This window comes from Euprymna scolopes, chromosome 31 (genome assembly GCF_053919585.1).
Source record: "Euprymna scolopes isolate OS-2025 chromosome 31, ASM5391958v1, whole genome shotgun sequence".
NCBI lineage: Eukaryota > Metazoa > Mollusca > Cephalopoda > Sepiida > Sepiolidae > Euprymna > Euprymna scolopes.
The window spans coordinates 53,338,832-53,356,146 of record NC_136512.1 but is presented as its reverse complement, the minus strand read 5'-3'; the positions used below and the strand labels follow the sequence as shown (position 1 = coordinate 53,356,146).

Below are 17,315 nucleotides of genomic sequence, written 5' to 3'. Positions count from 1 at the left end.
TGTCTAACTCTGCCCTTTTGGGGAGGCAAGTAAATAGGGACTCAATATTATTCACAAGCCTTTTTGTCCCGGGAGCATCGACTTACAACGATGCAAGAACTTTTACAGAAAATCGAAAACCCTCTATGAAAGTGTAGTGTTTGATATTTTTTGCTGTCCATCAGTGGAGAAATTATTCTAAACGCAAGCCATTTTAATTTTTGTTCCAATCCAAATTGACGCTTTTAAAAATCGACTTTGTGTCTAACTTAAACTTAGTGTGGAGGTAAATAAATGACGAGACCTGCCATGTTTCTTTGAGAATGATTTTATTGAATATTTAACATTTAGCAACTGACTTGGTAAACACCCACAAAATTATTACCCATATCGTCAACAACTATCATTTACAGCTTTTTACTCGTGAACATGCCTATGAGTCAGAAATTTTTACTCGTGAACATGCCTATGAGTCAGAAATGTTTACTCGTGAACATGCCTATGAGTCAGAAATTTTTACTCGTGACATGCCTATGAGTCAGAAATGTTTACTCGTAACATGCCTATGAGTCAGAAAATTTTTACTCGTGAACATGCCTATAAGTCAGAAAATTTTTACTCGTGAACATGCCTATGAGTCAGAAATTTTTACTCGTGAACATGCCTATTAGTCAGTAAATTTTTACTCGTGAACATGCCTATGAGTCAGAAAATATTTACTCGTGAACATGCCTATAAGTCATAAAATTTTTACTCGTGAACATGCCTATGAGTCAGAACATTTTTACTCGTGAACATACCTATAAGTCAGAAAATTTTTACTCGTGAACATGCCTATGAGTCAGAAAATTTTTACTCGTGAACATGCCTATGAGTCAGAAAATTTTTACTCGTGAACATGCCTATAAGTCAGAAAATTTTTACTCGTGAACATGCCTATAAGTCAGAAAATTTTTACTCGTGAACATGCCTATAAGTCAGTAAATTTTTACTCGTGAACATGCCTATAAGTCAGAAAATTTTTACTCGTGAACATGCCTATAAGTCAGAAAATTTTTACTCGTGAACATGCCTATAAGTCATAAAATGTTTACTCGTGAACATGCCTATAAGTCAGAAAATTTTTACTCGTGAACATGCCTATAAGTCAGAAAGCTTTTACTCGTGAACATGCCTATAAGTCTGAAAATTTTTACTCGTGAACATGCCTATAAGTCAGTAAATTTTTACTCGTGAACATGCCTATAAGTCAGAAAATTTTTACTCGTGAACATGCCTATAAGTCAGTAAATTTTTACTCGTGAACATGCCTATGAGTCAGAAAATTTTTACTCGTGAACATGCCTATGAGACAGTAAATTTTTATTCGTGAACATGCCTATGAGTCAGTAAATTTTTACTCGTGAACATGCCTATAAGTCAGATAATTTTTACTCGTGAACATGCCTATGAGTCAGAAAATTTTTACTCGTGAACATGCCTATAAGTCAGTAAATTTTTACTCGTGAACATGCCTATGAGTCAGAAAATTTTTACTCGTGAACATGCCTATAAGTCAGATAATTTTTACTTGTGAACATGCCTATAAGTCAGAAAATTTTTACTCGTGAACATGCCTATAAGTCATAAAATTTTTACTCGTGAACATGCCTATAAGTCAGAAAATTTTTACTCGTGAACATGCCTATAAGTCAGAAAGCTTTTACTCGTGAACATGCCTATAAGTCTGAAAATTTTTACTCATGAACATGCCTATAAGTCAGTAAATTTTTACTCGTGAACATGACTATAAGTCAGAAAATTTTTACTCGTGAACATGCCTATAAGTCAGTAAATTTTTACTCGTGAACATGCCTATGAGTCAGAAAATTTTTACTCGTGAACATGCCTATGAGACAGTAAATTTTTATTCGTGAACATGCCTATGAGTCAGAAAATTTTTACTCGTGAACATGCCTATAAGTCAGATAATTTTTACTCGTGAACATGCCTATGAGTCAGAACATTTTTACTCGTGAACATGCCTATAAGTCAGTAAATTTTTACTCGTGAACATGCCTATGAGTCAGAAAATTTTTACTCGTGAACATGCCTATAAGTCAGTAAATTTTTACTCGTGAACATGCCTATAAGTCAGAAAATTTTTACTCGTGAACATGCCTATAAGTCATAAAATTTTTACTCGTGAACATGCCTATAAGTCAGTAAATTTTTACTCGTGAACATGCCTATAAGTCAGAAAATTTTTACTCGTGAACATGCCTATAAGTCATAAGATTTTTACTCGTGAACATGCCTATAAGTCATAAAATTTTTACTCGTGAACATGCCTATAAGTCAGAAAATTTTTACTCGTGAACATGCCTATAAGTCAGAAAATTTTTACTCGTGAACATGCCTATAAGTCAGTAAATTTTTACTCGTGAACATGCCTATAAGTCAGAAAATTTTTACTCGTGAACATGCCTATAAGTCAGAAAATTTTTACTCGTGAACATGCCTATAAGTCAGAAAATTTTTACTCGTGAACATGCCTATAAGTCAGTAAATTTTTACTCGTGAACATGCCTATAAGTCAGAAAATTTTTACTCGTGAACATGCCTATAAGTCAGAAAATTTTTACTCGTGAACATGCCTATAAGTCATAAAATTTTTACTCGTGAACATGCCTATAAGTCAGAAAATTTTTACTCGTGAACATGCCTATAAGTCAGAAAGCTTTTACTCGTGAACATGCCTATAAGTCTGAAAATTTTTACTCGTGAACATGCCTATAAGTCAGTAAATTTTTACTCGTGAACATGCCTATAAGTCAGAAAATTTTTACTCGTGAACATGCCTATAAGTCAGTAAATTTTTACTCGTGAACATGCCTATGAGTCAGAAAATTTTTACTCGTGAACATGCCTATGAGACAGTAAATTTTTATTCGTGAACATGCCTATGAGTCAGAAAATTTTTACTCGTGAACATGCCTATAAGTCAGATAATTTTTACTCGTGAACATGCCTATGAGTCAGAAAATTTTTACTCGTGAACATGCCTATAAGTCAGTAAATTTTTACTCGTGAACATGCCTATGAGTCAGAAAATTTTTACTCGTGAACATGCCTATAAGTCAGAAAATTTTTACTCGTGAACATGCCTATAAGTCAGAAAATTTTTACTCGTGAACATGCCTATAAGTCATAAAATTTTTACTCGTGAACATGCCTATAAGTCAGAAAATTTTTACTCGTGAACATGCCTATAAGTCAGAAAGCTTTTACTCGTGAACATGCCTATAAGTCTGAAAATTTTTACTCGTGAACATGCCTATAAGTCAGTAAATTTTTACTCGTGAACATGCCTATAAGTCAGAAAATTTTTACTCGTGAACATGCCTATAAGTCAGTAAATTTTTACTCGTGAACATGCCTATGAGTCAGAAAATTTTTACTTGTGAACATGCCTATGAGACAGTAAATTTTTATTCGTGAACATGCCTATGAGTCAGAAAATTTTTACTCGTGAACATGCCTATAAGTCAGATAATTTTTACTCGTGAACATGCCTATGAGTCAGAAAATTTTTACTCGTGAACATGCCTATGAGTCAGAAAATTTTTACTCGTGAACATGCCTATAAGTCAGAAAATTTTTACTCGTGAACATGCCTATGAGTCAGAAAACTTTTACTCGTGAACATGCCTATAAGTCCGAAAATCTTTACTCGTGAACATGCCTATGAGTCAGAAAACTTTTACTCGTGAACATGCCTATAAGTCCGAAAATCTTTACTCGTGAACATGCCTAAAGGTCAAAAAATTTTTACTCGTGAACATGCCTATGAGTCAGAAAATTTTTACTCGTAAACATGCCTATGAGTTAGAACATTTTTACTCGTAAACATGCCTATAAGTTAGAAAATTTTTACTCGTGAACATGCCTATAAGCCAGCAAATTTTTACTCGTGAACATGCCTATAAGTTAGAAAATTTTTACTCGTGAACATGCCTATGAGTCAGAAAATCTTTACTCGTGAACATGCCTATGAGTCAGAAAATTTTTACTCGTGAACATGCCTATAAGTTAGAACTTTTTTACTCGTGAACATGCCTATAAGTCAGAAAATTTTTACTCGTGAACATGCCTATGAGTCAGAAAATTTTACTCGTGAACATGCCTATAAGTTAGAACTTTTTTACTCGTGAACACGCTTATAAGTCAGAAAATTTTTACTCGTGAACATGCCTATAAGTCAGAAAATTTTTACTCGTGAACATGCCTATGAGTCAGAAAGTCTTTACTCGTGAACATGCCTATAAGTCCGAAAATCTTTACTCGTGAACATGCCTATTAGTCAGAAAATTTTTACTCGTGAACATGCCTATGAGTTAGAAAATGTTTACTCGTGAACATGCCTATGAGTCAGAAAATTTTTACTCGTGAACATGCCTATGAGTCAGAACATTTTTACTCGTGAACATTCCTATAAGTCCGAAAATTTTTACTCGTTAACATGCCTAAAGGTCAGAAAATTTTTACTCGCGAACATGCCTATAAGTTAGAACATTTTTACTCCTGAACATGCCTATAAGTCTGAAAATTTTTACTCGTGAACATGCCTATATAAGTCAGAACATTTTTACTCGTAAACATGCCTATAAGTCAGAAAATTTTTACTCGTGAACATGCCTATGAGTCAGAAAATTTTTACTCGTGAACATGCCTATATAAGTCAGAACATTTTTACTCGTAAACATGCCTATAATCAGAAAATTTTTACTCGTGAACATGCCTATAAGTCAGAAAATTTTTACTCGTAAACATGCCTATAAGTCAGAAAATCTTTACTCGTGAACATGCCTATAAGTCAGAAAATCTTTACTCGTGAACATGCCTATAAGTCAGTAAATTTTTACTCGTGAACATGCCTATAAGTTAGAAAATTTTTACTCATGAACATGTTTATAAGTCCGAAAAGTTTTACTCGTGAACATACCTATAAGTTAGAAAATTTTTACTCATGAACATGTTTATAAGTCAGAAAACAGTTTTGCATCCTTTAAACCTCTAATGCTTCTCGTAATTCGCCCAAACTATGTCTGCTGTCCCACACATGCACACATGTATATCATAACTCATAACTGTTGATTTTCCTTACACTTGTATATCATCCTATGCACTACGCATGCACTTTTGTACATCTGTGCACTGTGTCACTGTAATTACATTGTAATATAATCATTGTACACAATGATTATATTATTATCTCAATACTGAATTATGAAGTGTCAGTTTTCAAAAAGATGGTATAATCAATTAAAATTACATTTAAGAATTATGTGTGATACACCAGATCAGCTTAATTTTATTTTATTTTACCCGTAACTAGAACGTTATACATAAGTGAGTAAAAATATAATTTTCTTCAAATTAATCTGCCTTCAAAAATATACATTAAAAAATAAGTTGCCTAAAATATAATCTGCCCCCCTCCAAAACATGCTTTGACACATACTGTCTTAAAAATAATTTTCTTTGGGATATAATTTACCTAACAATATAATCTACCTTAAAAATAATCCACCTTAAAAATAATCTACCTTAAAAATAATCTGGCATGTCAATATTGTTTATGAAAGAAAAACTTACCAATTGAAAATTCTTAATGCACTCTCGGTATTTATATTCTGCATGAACTTTGGGATGTTCTGAAAGGGCAGAAAGAGACAAAATATAAAGCATTTACAGCGTGAAAATGTTTTATGTTTGAGAAGTCAAATATGAAACTCATGTTTCTTTTCAAATAAGAGTTTTATGCGCTGAATCATTTACTTAATCAGTCTATTATATTTATGTTATAGTTTTGCAATTTTCAAATGTAAATTTTATTTTTTTCAAACCAAAATATCGCTTTAAAATATTTCAAATTGCAGTTTTTCAGAATATTTTTTGCCGTCGTTAACGCCTAAATAGCGTCTGTAATGACAAACGAGCATCCGAGTCGACTCAATATTATGCGCAAAAATCATTTTCTCCCCAATTTTATAAACTACCAGTGAAGATATTGCGTGTCTTTACATTTCTCACCTATGACACACATCGAATTATTATTTTTTATTTTGCCGAATATTTATTTAAATCGAAAACAAAATAATAAAAAAAAAACCCTGAATCTTTTTTAAATTCTATTAAAAAAATTGTAAACGTGACTAACTTCTTCTCACGTAAAATCGAACGCCCATGTCTTAGTCGTTTTGACTGTATTTTTTGAACGATCCTTCCACGAAACGATCCACCATTTCTGTATTATAAATATTTTCAGACAAAATCATGTGTTTATGCGAATGTCTTTATTAGTAGTAGTAGTAGTAATAGTATTTGAATAGTTATTGAAATAAAAATAAATAGAGAAAAATGAAAATAACTTTTTAAATATTAGAAAGAATTGTAAATATAACTGTTCTTTGTGCGTTTGATTTTTGCACTCACTACAAATTTCTCTACAGGGTTATTCAGTCAGGGTTATGGTTAGTTATTCAGGGTTAGGGTTAGAAAACATTGGTAGATTAGAAAACTTTGGTAGATTAGAAAACTTTGGTAGCTCACATATTGTAAAAGTCATCTCTTCATCATCCATGTAATGCCATTTACAGATTAAAAAAAATCAACCAACTTCAGACTATGTGTGCTTTATGCCACACACATTAGAACACATTTTCAAAATACGAATGCATTAGATAAGTTTTATTTGGATTACTCGGACAACTGTTCTCATTTTGAATGTTATTCTCACACCGTAACGTAACCTACTTTTATAGGGGGGGTGTCTTGTAATGTAACCGACCTTTTATAGGGATGTCTTCTCAAACTCAGGGATTTGTACACACTTTATTTAACATAGGGAGGTAGGTTGCTATCATTCACTCAACTATGATCGAGCAGAAGTTTTAAGTAATCCGTGATTGTATTCTTAGTATCGTAAATTAATTTGATTCCTGATAACAATATTACAGTATTTTCCCAAAGATTTTTTCCAGGTCAGACAAATACATGGATCTTTAAGAATTAGTATTTTTATGATTTTATAATTCATTGTAAAATGATCCCTTATTCAGCTACTGACCGACAATGATCTAGTTTCTGTGTTGTTTGTGAAACAATTACCAATAAGAATGGAAGTACCCCTCCTTTCAACAAATTTGTCCCTGGTGACAATATTATAGCAATTGTTTTTTTTTTTTTATACCATAATCAAATCAGGATTTTTCCAGAATCTAGTGAGTTTTGGGGTTATGCAATAGGTCGAACACAAGAAAGTGTCGATCTATCTATTTAGTTATCTATTTCTGTATCTATCCATCTCGGTTTATCTATCTATCTATCTATCTAACTGGAGAGATAAACAGGAGATGAATATGAAGAATATTTATAAACTCTGTCAAAATATGGTAAATCACATCATAGACACATTTACCGGAAGCGCTGGTCAGCTGATCGGATCTGCGTGTGAGTCATGTGATCAGGTTAGCTGGAGATTGAAAGTTGGAATTTGGACGTTGAGCAGAACCACGCAAGAAAAGATATTCACTTTCCATTCTTCTGCGATCGACATAGAAAAGAGAATAAAACTATAAAAAACAACCAGCGCTCTTGGAAGTGATTGAATATTCTTCCAAACAGGTTTTTAGTCTCTCCTCCAAGAACAAGATGAATTCCAGGTGGACAAGATCAATGACGTATGAAGTTAGGGTATGTTCAAAATGATGTATCTCACACACACACACACACACACACACACACACACACACACACACACACACACACACACACACACGTATATGAACAATTAGATATGAATATACCATAAATAGACAGCAACAACATAAGCTAGGGTTCAAATAGTGAAGAATCACCAACAATAGACATTTAGTGACACGTATACACATCAGGACGAACCCTTCGTTTCAAGTACGCATATCAACATTTAAACGATTATACAACATATAGTGTTTTGGTGCCTTTTTGGTACACGAGAATATAACATACCCCTTTTTGGTGCCATGTAATGTTGTGCTCCTTTGGGCTGTGATCATAGCGTAGCATCTGTGTTAACTGTGGCAAGCAGGGCCAGGGGCCAAAACATTATTATTGGCTCACCTGGATCTTTCACACAAGTCAGCAAACGATCTGATTGGAGACCTGTGGTGTTCTCTGGAAGCTGAGTGACAACAAGTCTCCCCAGACGTCCATCTCTCTTCTCCTCCTTCGATAGCATTTGCAAATAAATTTGCATCATCGCAACAGCCTCTTACCATTGATTTCTCGCTGGTAGTGACCATTGGTTTATACTGGAATTTGAGTGGCACTAAGCCTCCCCAAGATCCCAGTTCTCTTCGCACTTGTCCAGCAGAGGTCCGGCCAGTGCTCCCTCCTCGGTCTTTTCATCCTCCTTGACTCTTCTCGGCTCTTTGGTATCACTTTGTTTTGGGAGAAACGGTGGTGAAAAAATGGAGAGATGCATGGGAGGTGTAGAACATGTAGATCTGCAGCTTCAGTGTTCTTCATTCCCTGTAACGCTTCTTTGTTATATTGTCTTGTGTTATTCTCCGCATTCAAGGGTTTTCCTTAATATTTCAGCGGTTTTCCTTATCGTTAGGCGTTGTATTTTTGCAGCTATTCCTCTGATTTCAATTTCTGCCATTCTTTTTTCCAGATTTTTCGGGATTGTTCCTAGTGCTCCTACTATTATCGGTACTATTTTGGTTTTCTTCATCATTCAAATCCCTTTGAACTCTCTGGCTAGTTCTGTGTATTTGCTTCGTTTCTCTTTTTCTTTCATACTCACCCTGTGATCAGCTGGGACAGCAAGGTTTACGATTTGACAGGATTTCTCTTTCTTGTTAATTATTACGATATCTGGTTTTCTTGCTTGGATGGGTTTGTCCGTCTGTATGTCCATGTCCCATAGGATTTTGTGGTTCTCGTTTTCAAGTGCTGTTGGGGGTTTATGCTTGTACCATTTATCTGTATGCTCAAAATGCAATCGTTTGCACAATTACCAGTGCACCGCCCTCCCCACTTGGTCATGCCTGTTTTTGTATTCCTTTTGGGCCAGTTTGCTGCATTCACTTACTCTATGGTTTATCGTTCCGTCTCTTTGTCCACAGTCTGCATTTGCTGTTTTCTTGTGTTTTATCGATCCTTGCTTTGATATGGTTGGTTCTTATCAAGTTATCTTGTGCTGCGGTTATTAGGGATTCAGTTTCTCGGTTTATATGTCCTTTTTGCATCCATGTCCAGGTGTTTTCGTTATTCTCATCTTTTGTCATTCTTATGAATCTTCTGTGGATTTGTTTCTCTTCCCATTTCTCTTTTCTCGTTTTGTCATTTGTCTCTCTGTTTTCTGTTTTGTTGGTTTTCTCCGTATTTCTCGCTGCCATAATTATCCTTTCAGTGTTTTGCATTATGTATTTTTCTAGTTCTTTTTTTGTGTCCTTCACACAGTCTTCTATACAGATCAGTCCTCTCCCACCGTCTTTCCTTTTCACGTAGAGTCTGTCAATATCATCCTTTGAGTGTAGTGCATTATGCATGGTCATGAGTTTTCTGGTTGAGCTGTCGCAGTTCTTCTTTTGTCCATCCTATAAACGGTCCAGAGTATCTCACTAGTGACACTGCCCTTTTATTAGGTTTCTGCTATATAATTTAGTTTCCATGAGTTTTCTTGTTCTCCTAAGGTATTCCTTTCCAATTTTCTCTTTCATTTCTGTTGTTCTGATGGTTTCCGCTTCCAGAATTCCCAAGTATTTATAGTCGTCTTGTTCCCCTAGTGCCCTCATTTCTGTTTGGTTGGGTAGTTCCATGCCTTCTGTCGTTTCCAGTTTTCCCTTTTTTATAACTAGTAGTGCGCATTTTTCCATTCCAAATTCCATTTGGATATCTTGGCTGAAGATCCTGGTAGTGTTAATTAGTGTCTCTAGCTCCTTTTCGGTCCTTGCAAAAAGTTTCAGATCGTCCATGTACATCAGGTGGTTTATTTTTTCCTCTGTATTGGGGAACTTGTATCTGGCTTGGCACTTTCTCAGAATACTATTCAAGGGCATCATGGCTATGATGAACAGTAATGGTGATAATGAGTCTCCTTGGAAGATGCCTCTTTGTATGTTAATTTCTGTTATGTGTTGTCCATTTGCTGTCAGTTCCAGTCTCCATGTTTTCATTGCATTTTCTATTACATTGGTGACCCCCGCTTGGTATTTTATACATTTTTAAGCATTCTATTCTATTATCCATGCTTGGGTGATCCTGTCGTACGCCTTTTTGTAGTCGATCCATGCCATGGCTAAATTTTTCCTCTTCCTTTTTACCTCCTTTAGGATCTTTTGATCAACATATAGCAGATCATGTGTTCCTCTTTTCCCTTTTTGGCATCCTTTCTGTTGCTCGGGGTTGAGTCCACGGTTATTCAGTGAATGGTAGATTTGTTCCCTCAGTTGTGCTGTGAGTATCTTCCACATGGTGGGTAGGCACGTGATTGGCCTATAATTGCTGGGGACGGTTCCTTTCTCCATGTCCTTCTGTAGCATTATTATTATTATTATTATTATTATTATTATTATTATTATTATTAATTGATTCGAGCAGGGCGGGTCGCTGAATTAATTATTATGATTAGAAAAATAAACAATTAAATTGGGAAAAAATGATTTACATATATAATAATACCGCAAAAGGAATGTGAAAATAGAAACTAGATGTCAATATGATTTTTGGTTTGCATAAACAAATAACTAGATTGGGGTTACATCAGCTGTTGGTCTGAGACACGTAATGAGACACGTGATGAGAGGTAGATTTGTGGAGATTCTAGTCAGTCGTTAGCTGGACATTAGAGAGAACGGACGACTCAAAAACAGAAGTTAGTCTCTCCATGACACGGGGAGCAGCGTCATCTCAGGCAGCCAAGATGTAAAAACGTGTAATCTCTGAAGATGTCGACCGGATCATGAAAATAAATGTTCGTAAATAATTCAGGTATGTGTTGTGGTATTTACATCTGTTAAAAAGAACTGTTTGTCTACAACTGTTTCGATACGTCCACGTCACTCGGTTCCTGTTAGAACTGTTGCATAAATGTTAAAATATACACACTAGATGATCAACTAACTGATACGACGTATATACATACTCACATTTACACTTACATGAATATACAGAAAAAGATGAACCCCACTTTTCAACATGTTCATCATTGTAGAATATATTCATACAAACAACGTAACATTGGGTGGACACACTCAAAACGGAAATACGATTTTCCTGTATATGAAATGCTAAAGCACTCACTTTCAATTTCTAGTTAGTGAGTTTTTTTTAATTTTTATACCTCATCAGGTCATGCACGAACACGAATCTTGAAGAATTAGAACTTTTATGATTTGTATTATTTGAATTATTCAAACTATTGCTCTCATCTTAAGTGTTATTCTCACAACTTCCGACTATCTTGTTGAACTCGAGAATCTTTATATTAAACTTGGTCATTTGTAATCAATTTCGAACAAAACCTTTTATTTAATCCACAGGGGCGCTTTCTTCTTCTTCTTTTTCTTCTTCTTCTTCTTCTTCTTCTTCTTCTTCTTCTTCTTCTATCAACCATGACGGGAGAGAATTCGTAAGTAATTCGCAATTGTATCCTTAGTGTCGTCTGGACTAAGAATTCAAACTCTGGAATACTATCACTTAGAACTGATTATTATTTACTGTTTTTATTTGTTGCGGACACATGTATATATGGTGGACGGGATTAAAGTGTTCAGTGATAATCAATTCTAAGTGACAGTGATTTGGAAGTTGTAAGATCAATCCTCAGTAAGGATGATACTAAAATATATGGACTTGTGGTGCAACGGATAAAAGTGAAACAGAGTAATAGTCTACTTGATGAAGACTTCCAGTTTAAAATCGGAAATAAGCAGTGTTTATAAAAATCTGTTACCCGTTATATTTTATGTCGTTTTTTTAAAAAATTATAAATGAAGCTTATTTGAATTGGAATATCTTTTTTATTACTAATAATCAAATAAATTTGTTCTTATATTGTTTTTTTATGGAGGGAGGAGTCGAATATATTCTTATATAGTTTCTTTTGCAAATATTTTTAAAATACTTTATTTGCTATTTTTGTACTTAGAATTCTTTTTTTAAGTACCTTTTTAATCGTTTATAATAAAACATCTGCCAAAATCTAAACAGTCAAAAAGGATGAGAGACTGTTTTTTTTGATATGTTGTTGTTCTCGCTTTCCGATTTCCAAACCATCATTAAGTAAAGTGTTTCTTTTTTAACTTGATCCTAGTCCTACTTTGAGTCTTGAGAAAATGGAGATTCTCTGTCTATAGTGAAGCCAGGGTTCTTCAACCAAATCTGTCCTACATTGAGATTGCGTATGTCCAAGTTAGAAGACCGAAATCCATGTTGTTGCTAAGGTTGTTGGACAAAAATGTTTGGATCATTCTGCAACCAGAAATATACACTCTTTACATAATTTTCTTCCGATATTGATCTTTTTAATTTTATAATATTAGTTTTTTTCTTCTTCTAACAAGAACTGACTGACGTAACTGCCATAGTTACATTTGATGCGAATATTTTCAGATCCGTCCAGATTTATTTTCAAGAATAATTAGCAGAATAGATTTTAGCATATTTATAGAAACGTGCTTTTTTGTCCAGTAAATCTCTTTCTTACCCTCAGTCTCATTAATACACACACACACACACACACACACACACACACACACACACACACACACACATATATATATATATATATATATATATATATATATATATCGGCAGTTGAGTTTTAAATTTCTTCCATTTTTTTGACGGACATCTTATCTTTCTTTTAATAATATTATTGGAATTCATTCCTTTCCCTTGTACCCATTTGTGAATTATTCCACGGATTTCTGCCTTTTGGATTATTTAGGACCATCTTCCAATTGCGCGATTCCCTTGGATTTTACTTGTGCGAATGGAAATTTAACTAATTTTCTTGGATTCTGCATTTTTGGATTTTAATCCACCATGGGATACTTTACCCTTCGCCTGATTATCCATTCACGTGAAATCACTTTTTTCTTCACCCTATTCCCTCTGCTTCACTTTTTGTTATCAAGTAAGATCTATGAATTACTTATAGTTTCATCAAATACTTTTGCAAGCAAAATCCGATCCCGCATTTTGCTAAATCCTACCCTCTGATGAGAAGAAAAGTATTTCTTCGAAACCCCGTGGATTAAGGACTATCCACTTACTTAGTGTTTCCTTTTCAAATTAAATATGTTTTTTAACTCTTTTTCAAAGTGTTTTTAACATGTTTTTATTGACTACTTGGTCTTATATATATATATATATATACCACCTCGTTATATAAGTGTTTATTACTAATATATATATATATATACCACCTCGTTATATAAGTGTTTATTACTAATATATATATATATATATATATATATATATATATATATATATATATATATATATATACTAGCTGTACCCTGCCACGCGTTGCTGTGGCTCAAATTGGCGCAATGGAAAAAGTTCCAAAATGAGAAAAAGCATGTTTCTTATAGGTTTAATTTTCCATTTTGCATGGGTACACAGTTTTTGTTGTTCCATTTTCTTAGCTGATTTAGAGATTTTCCGGTTTGGTGACTCTTGAATACGTAATATAAATTGTCCATGTGAAAAAACAGTCAGTGTGTAACTGTAAGGCCCACAATTGTAAAGATTGTTCCCTGTGCTTTGTTGATGGTTATTGCAAATGACAATAAAATTGGAAATTTCAATTTCCTAAAGTGTAATGATGTATCCGGTGGAATCATAGGAATGCATGGAATGAAGATATATTCATCTGTGAAAGGTCCTGTTAAGATTGTTGTTTCTATGATATTGTTTGTTAATTTTTTTTTTACTGCAAGCTATGTGCCATTGCAAAGCTTGGATTAGTTTATATTTCATAACATGATAATTAGTACACCAAATTTCAGTTGCGGTGGCATCCCTGGCAAATATAGCTGTTGGATAATTAACCACTTTATCTGCTTTCACAACAGTGTCGATGGATTTGTATTTGACTACCTCACTTGGAATTTTACATTGAATAATAGCGTTAAGTTCATGGGCATCTTTGTATTGACCTGCAAGAATAGCTCATTCACTCAGTCAAATGGAATTCTTATAATTTGAATATCTGCAAAAACCTTTTAAACTAACTATTCTTTTGATGAAATAAAATTACAGAAATTACAGAAGTTAAAAGTCAAAGAATTTTACCCTTAACTCTGATCAGCCGGAACTTTTTCGTACCCAATTTCCCACAAGTGATGCAAAAGTTTTTGTGCGGATTGAACAGTCGGCAACTGGACATGCATATTTTGAGTTAAGTTTAATGTCTTCACATGGAACAAAAAAGTAGAGTATTTGAGGCAAGCATTTATTTCATCTGCTGGTGTTGATTGAAGAATAACAGGTAACATTTGTCTGAAATCTCCTGCAAGCAATATTACTGCATTCCCAAATGGTCTGACATTGCCACGCAAATTTTGCAAGGATCGACCAAGAGCCTCAAGTGATTTCGTGCGTACCATTGTACATTCATCCTAAACAATAAGTTTGCATTTCTGCAATATTTTTCCCCATATTGGATGTTTTGAAGATGTCGAACATGAGATTTTTGAAAAATTGAATGTTTTAAAGTAGAATAAATAATTCTTCTACTTCGCAGCAAGGTCGCAGATATTCCTCATGCAGCAAGGGCTAAGGCTATGTCATTTTGTTACCAAATGGCTGCCAAAATCAATTTAATTAGAAAGGTTTTACCAGTTACTTCTGGTGCTGTTCAAGGTAGCAGTAATTTCCAAATAACTTCTATTCTCACAGTCAGTAAATTAGGTGACTAAAATAGGATTTATCCATGTTTTGACAATGCCTTATTCACTGTAATTAATTTAGGAGACTAAAACAGGATGAGGGATTAGAGATGGACAGATAGAGAGGAAGATATATAGATAGGAAAGAGAAAGTGAGAGGAAAATAGAGAAAGAGAAGAAGATAGAGAGATAAAGGGATTGATAGATAAGCAGAGAGAGGGGGAGAGTTAGAAACAGAGAGGGATGAGACAGAGGAAAGGAGAGAGATAGAGGGAGTTAGAGAGAGAAAGGGGCTCAAAGAGAGATGGAGAGGGTGATATAGAGAGAAAGATAGATTGAGAGAGGGAAAGGGAGAGATGGATAGAGAGAGATATTAAGTGAGGAAGAGAGAGAGTGGGAGAGAAACAGAAGGTGAACTACACTTCACCGTTTGTTTCCTGGTTCAGTAGAGAAGAAATCTTTCGAGACTGAGGCAATTTTAATGTTTTTTTATTATCCAGAGTACCCCTTTTTTTGGGGGGGGGATAGATTTTCCTCACATTAGAAACCGACCGGGCTATCTGTAGTTTCACTTAACAAATTAATAAAAGAAAAACATATTGTAAAATTTGAATTTAACATGAAAATACTATTTTAAAAAATAGCACGATAATATAAGTGCATAAGTGCCACTGTAGGTACACCTTGGGCGTTGAGTTCCATAGCGACCAGCATAATTATTGAATGGTCGCTCCCTTAGCCCCCCCCCCAGTCAAGGCTAATGCATGCGCACGTAGCATTTTTTTATTTACTGACGTTGGCTTAGTAACTAAACGATTTATTGATAATTTCGTAACCCTTAAAGCATGCCGGAAGATTTAAATTGGTTCATTATTGTTGTAATGAAAAAAAAAAGTTTCATTCAACACAAAACCAAAAACACATATTAATGATAAATGATTTATTATTCTATTCATTGAAATTTACTAATTTTTAAATAAAAAAGTAAAAAAAAAAGTTAATAAAAATAGTTGCTTATGTGCGCATAAAAAACTTTTTTTTTTTTTTAGATTAGGTCCACCTTGGAATCACCCCCCCCCCAACCTCCAAATGTTAAGAATAGCTTCCGGAATAAACATCACTTTTGGAGGGGGCGGGTAATAAACACCATTGGGGGATATTTAAAAAAAAAGTCGATAAAAGTCGTCATTTAAAAAGAAATTTAAAATCAAATGTTTGTAAAAGTGAGAAATTATTAATAAATGTTTAGTAACATTTTTCAGTGCTAATGCAGAGAGTGATCCGCGCTATTTTTTAAATCGTGTTTTTTTTTTATTCCAACCGAAAAACAAAAAAAAAAAAAAACTCAAAATGCAAGCGACAAACTTTTTTTTTGGCCTTATATAATAAAGAAAAAATGTGTAAATTAAAAAATTTGGAAGATAAACAAATGAATTATGTTTTTTTTGTTTTTTTTTTACTTACTAAACAGAAAATGAAATCTTTCGTCAATTCGTGGCTGTGAAATGTATCGAACCGGAAGTTCAGTTTTATCAACAGAACAGATTCGCACCACGGTTAAAAAATATATTTATTTTATTTAATATTTCGCGAGGTAAATTTATTTTAATAACATAAAAACATGCCTCGACTCTAAAGATGGGTTGTCTGAAAATTTCAAATAAATTGGTAACGTAGAAATATGGTTTTATTCGTTTGGAACGAACCAAATTTACATTTATATATATATATATATATATATATATATATATATATATATATATATATATATATATATATATATATATATATATATATACATACATTAGTAATAAACACTTATATAACGAGGTGGTTACATTTTAACTCGGACCCGACGTTGTCTACAGAAGTCTCACAAAGAAACAAAGAAAAAAAGAAATTCGACACAAGTTTTTTTTTCTGTTGAAAGACTATTTTTTCTGTTTAAAGACTATTGGCGCATTCCTGCTTTTCTCTCTCTAGGTCAATTAACAGTTTTTTAGACATCAGTTATAACCAGCTGTTATGTGCGTAATTCATTCGACGGTTCACGGTTGTCCAAAAATCTTGCAAAGGTTCAGAGGATTTACAAGTTCTGCATCTTGTTAAGAGTTCCATTTGCGGCGACACATGCTTTTTTTTCTCTCTTTGTTGTCTTTTTTGTCTTTTCTTCCTCCGATCCTGATGTCTATGTATGTACTTATTTCTGTGACGGCCACGGCTTGGTTATTTGCATATGTTTCAATAACTTCGTAACAGTTATACTACAGACTAAAACAGAATTAGGTTTAAAGCTCCCCAAATCTATACTAGAATTTTCTACATGAACATGTAATTCAACGGATAAAGGCGTTGCATACAATCAGTTTGAAGTGACAGTATTTTGGAAGTCGAAGGTTCAATTCA

At 33.8% G+C, this 17,315-nt stretch overlaps 1 protein-coding gene across 5 annotated transcripts in view; it reads right to left on the bottom strand.

Moving 5' to 3' along the window:
• Nucleotides 1-17,315, bottom strand: part of LOC145255744 (breakpoint cluster region protein-like) — a 182,716-nt gene that overhangs the window by 97,955 nt on the left and 67,446 nt on the right. For all 5 annotated transcript variants that reach the window (XM_080114383.1, XM_080114385.1, XM_080114386.1 and 2 more), the window contains one exon: nucleotides 5,617-5,675. In XM_080114383.1, the coding sequence (XP_079970509.1) occupies nucleotides 5,617-5,675 (59 nt within the window). The remainder of the gene's footprint in view (nucleotides 1-5,616; nucleotides 5,676-17,315) is intronic.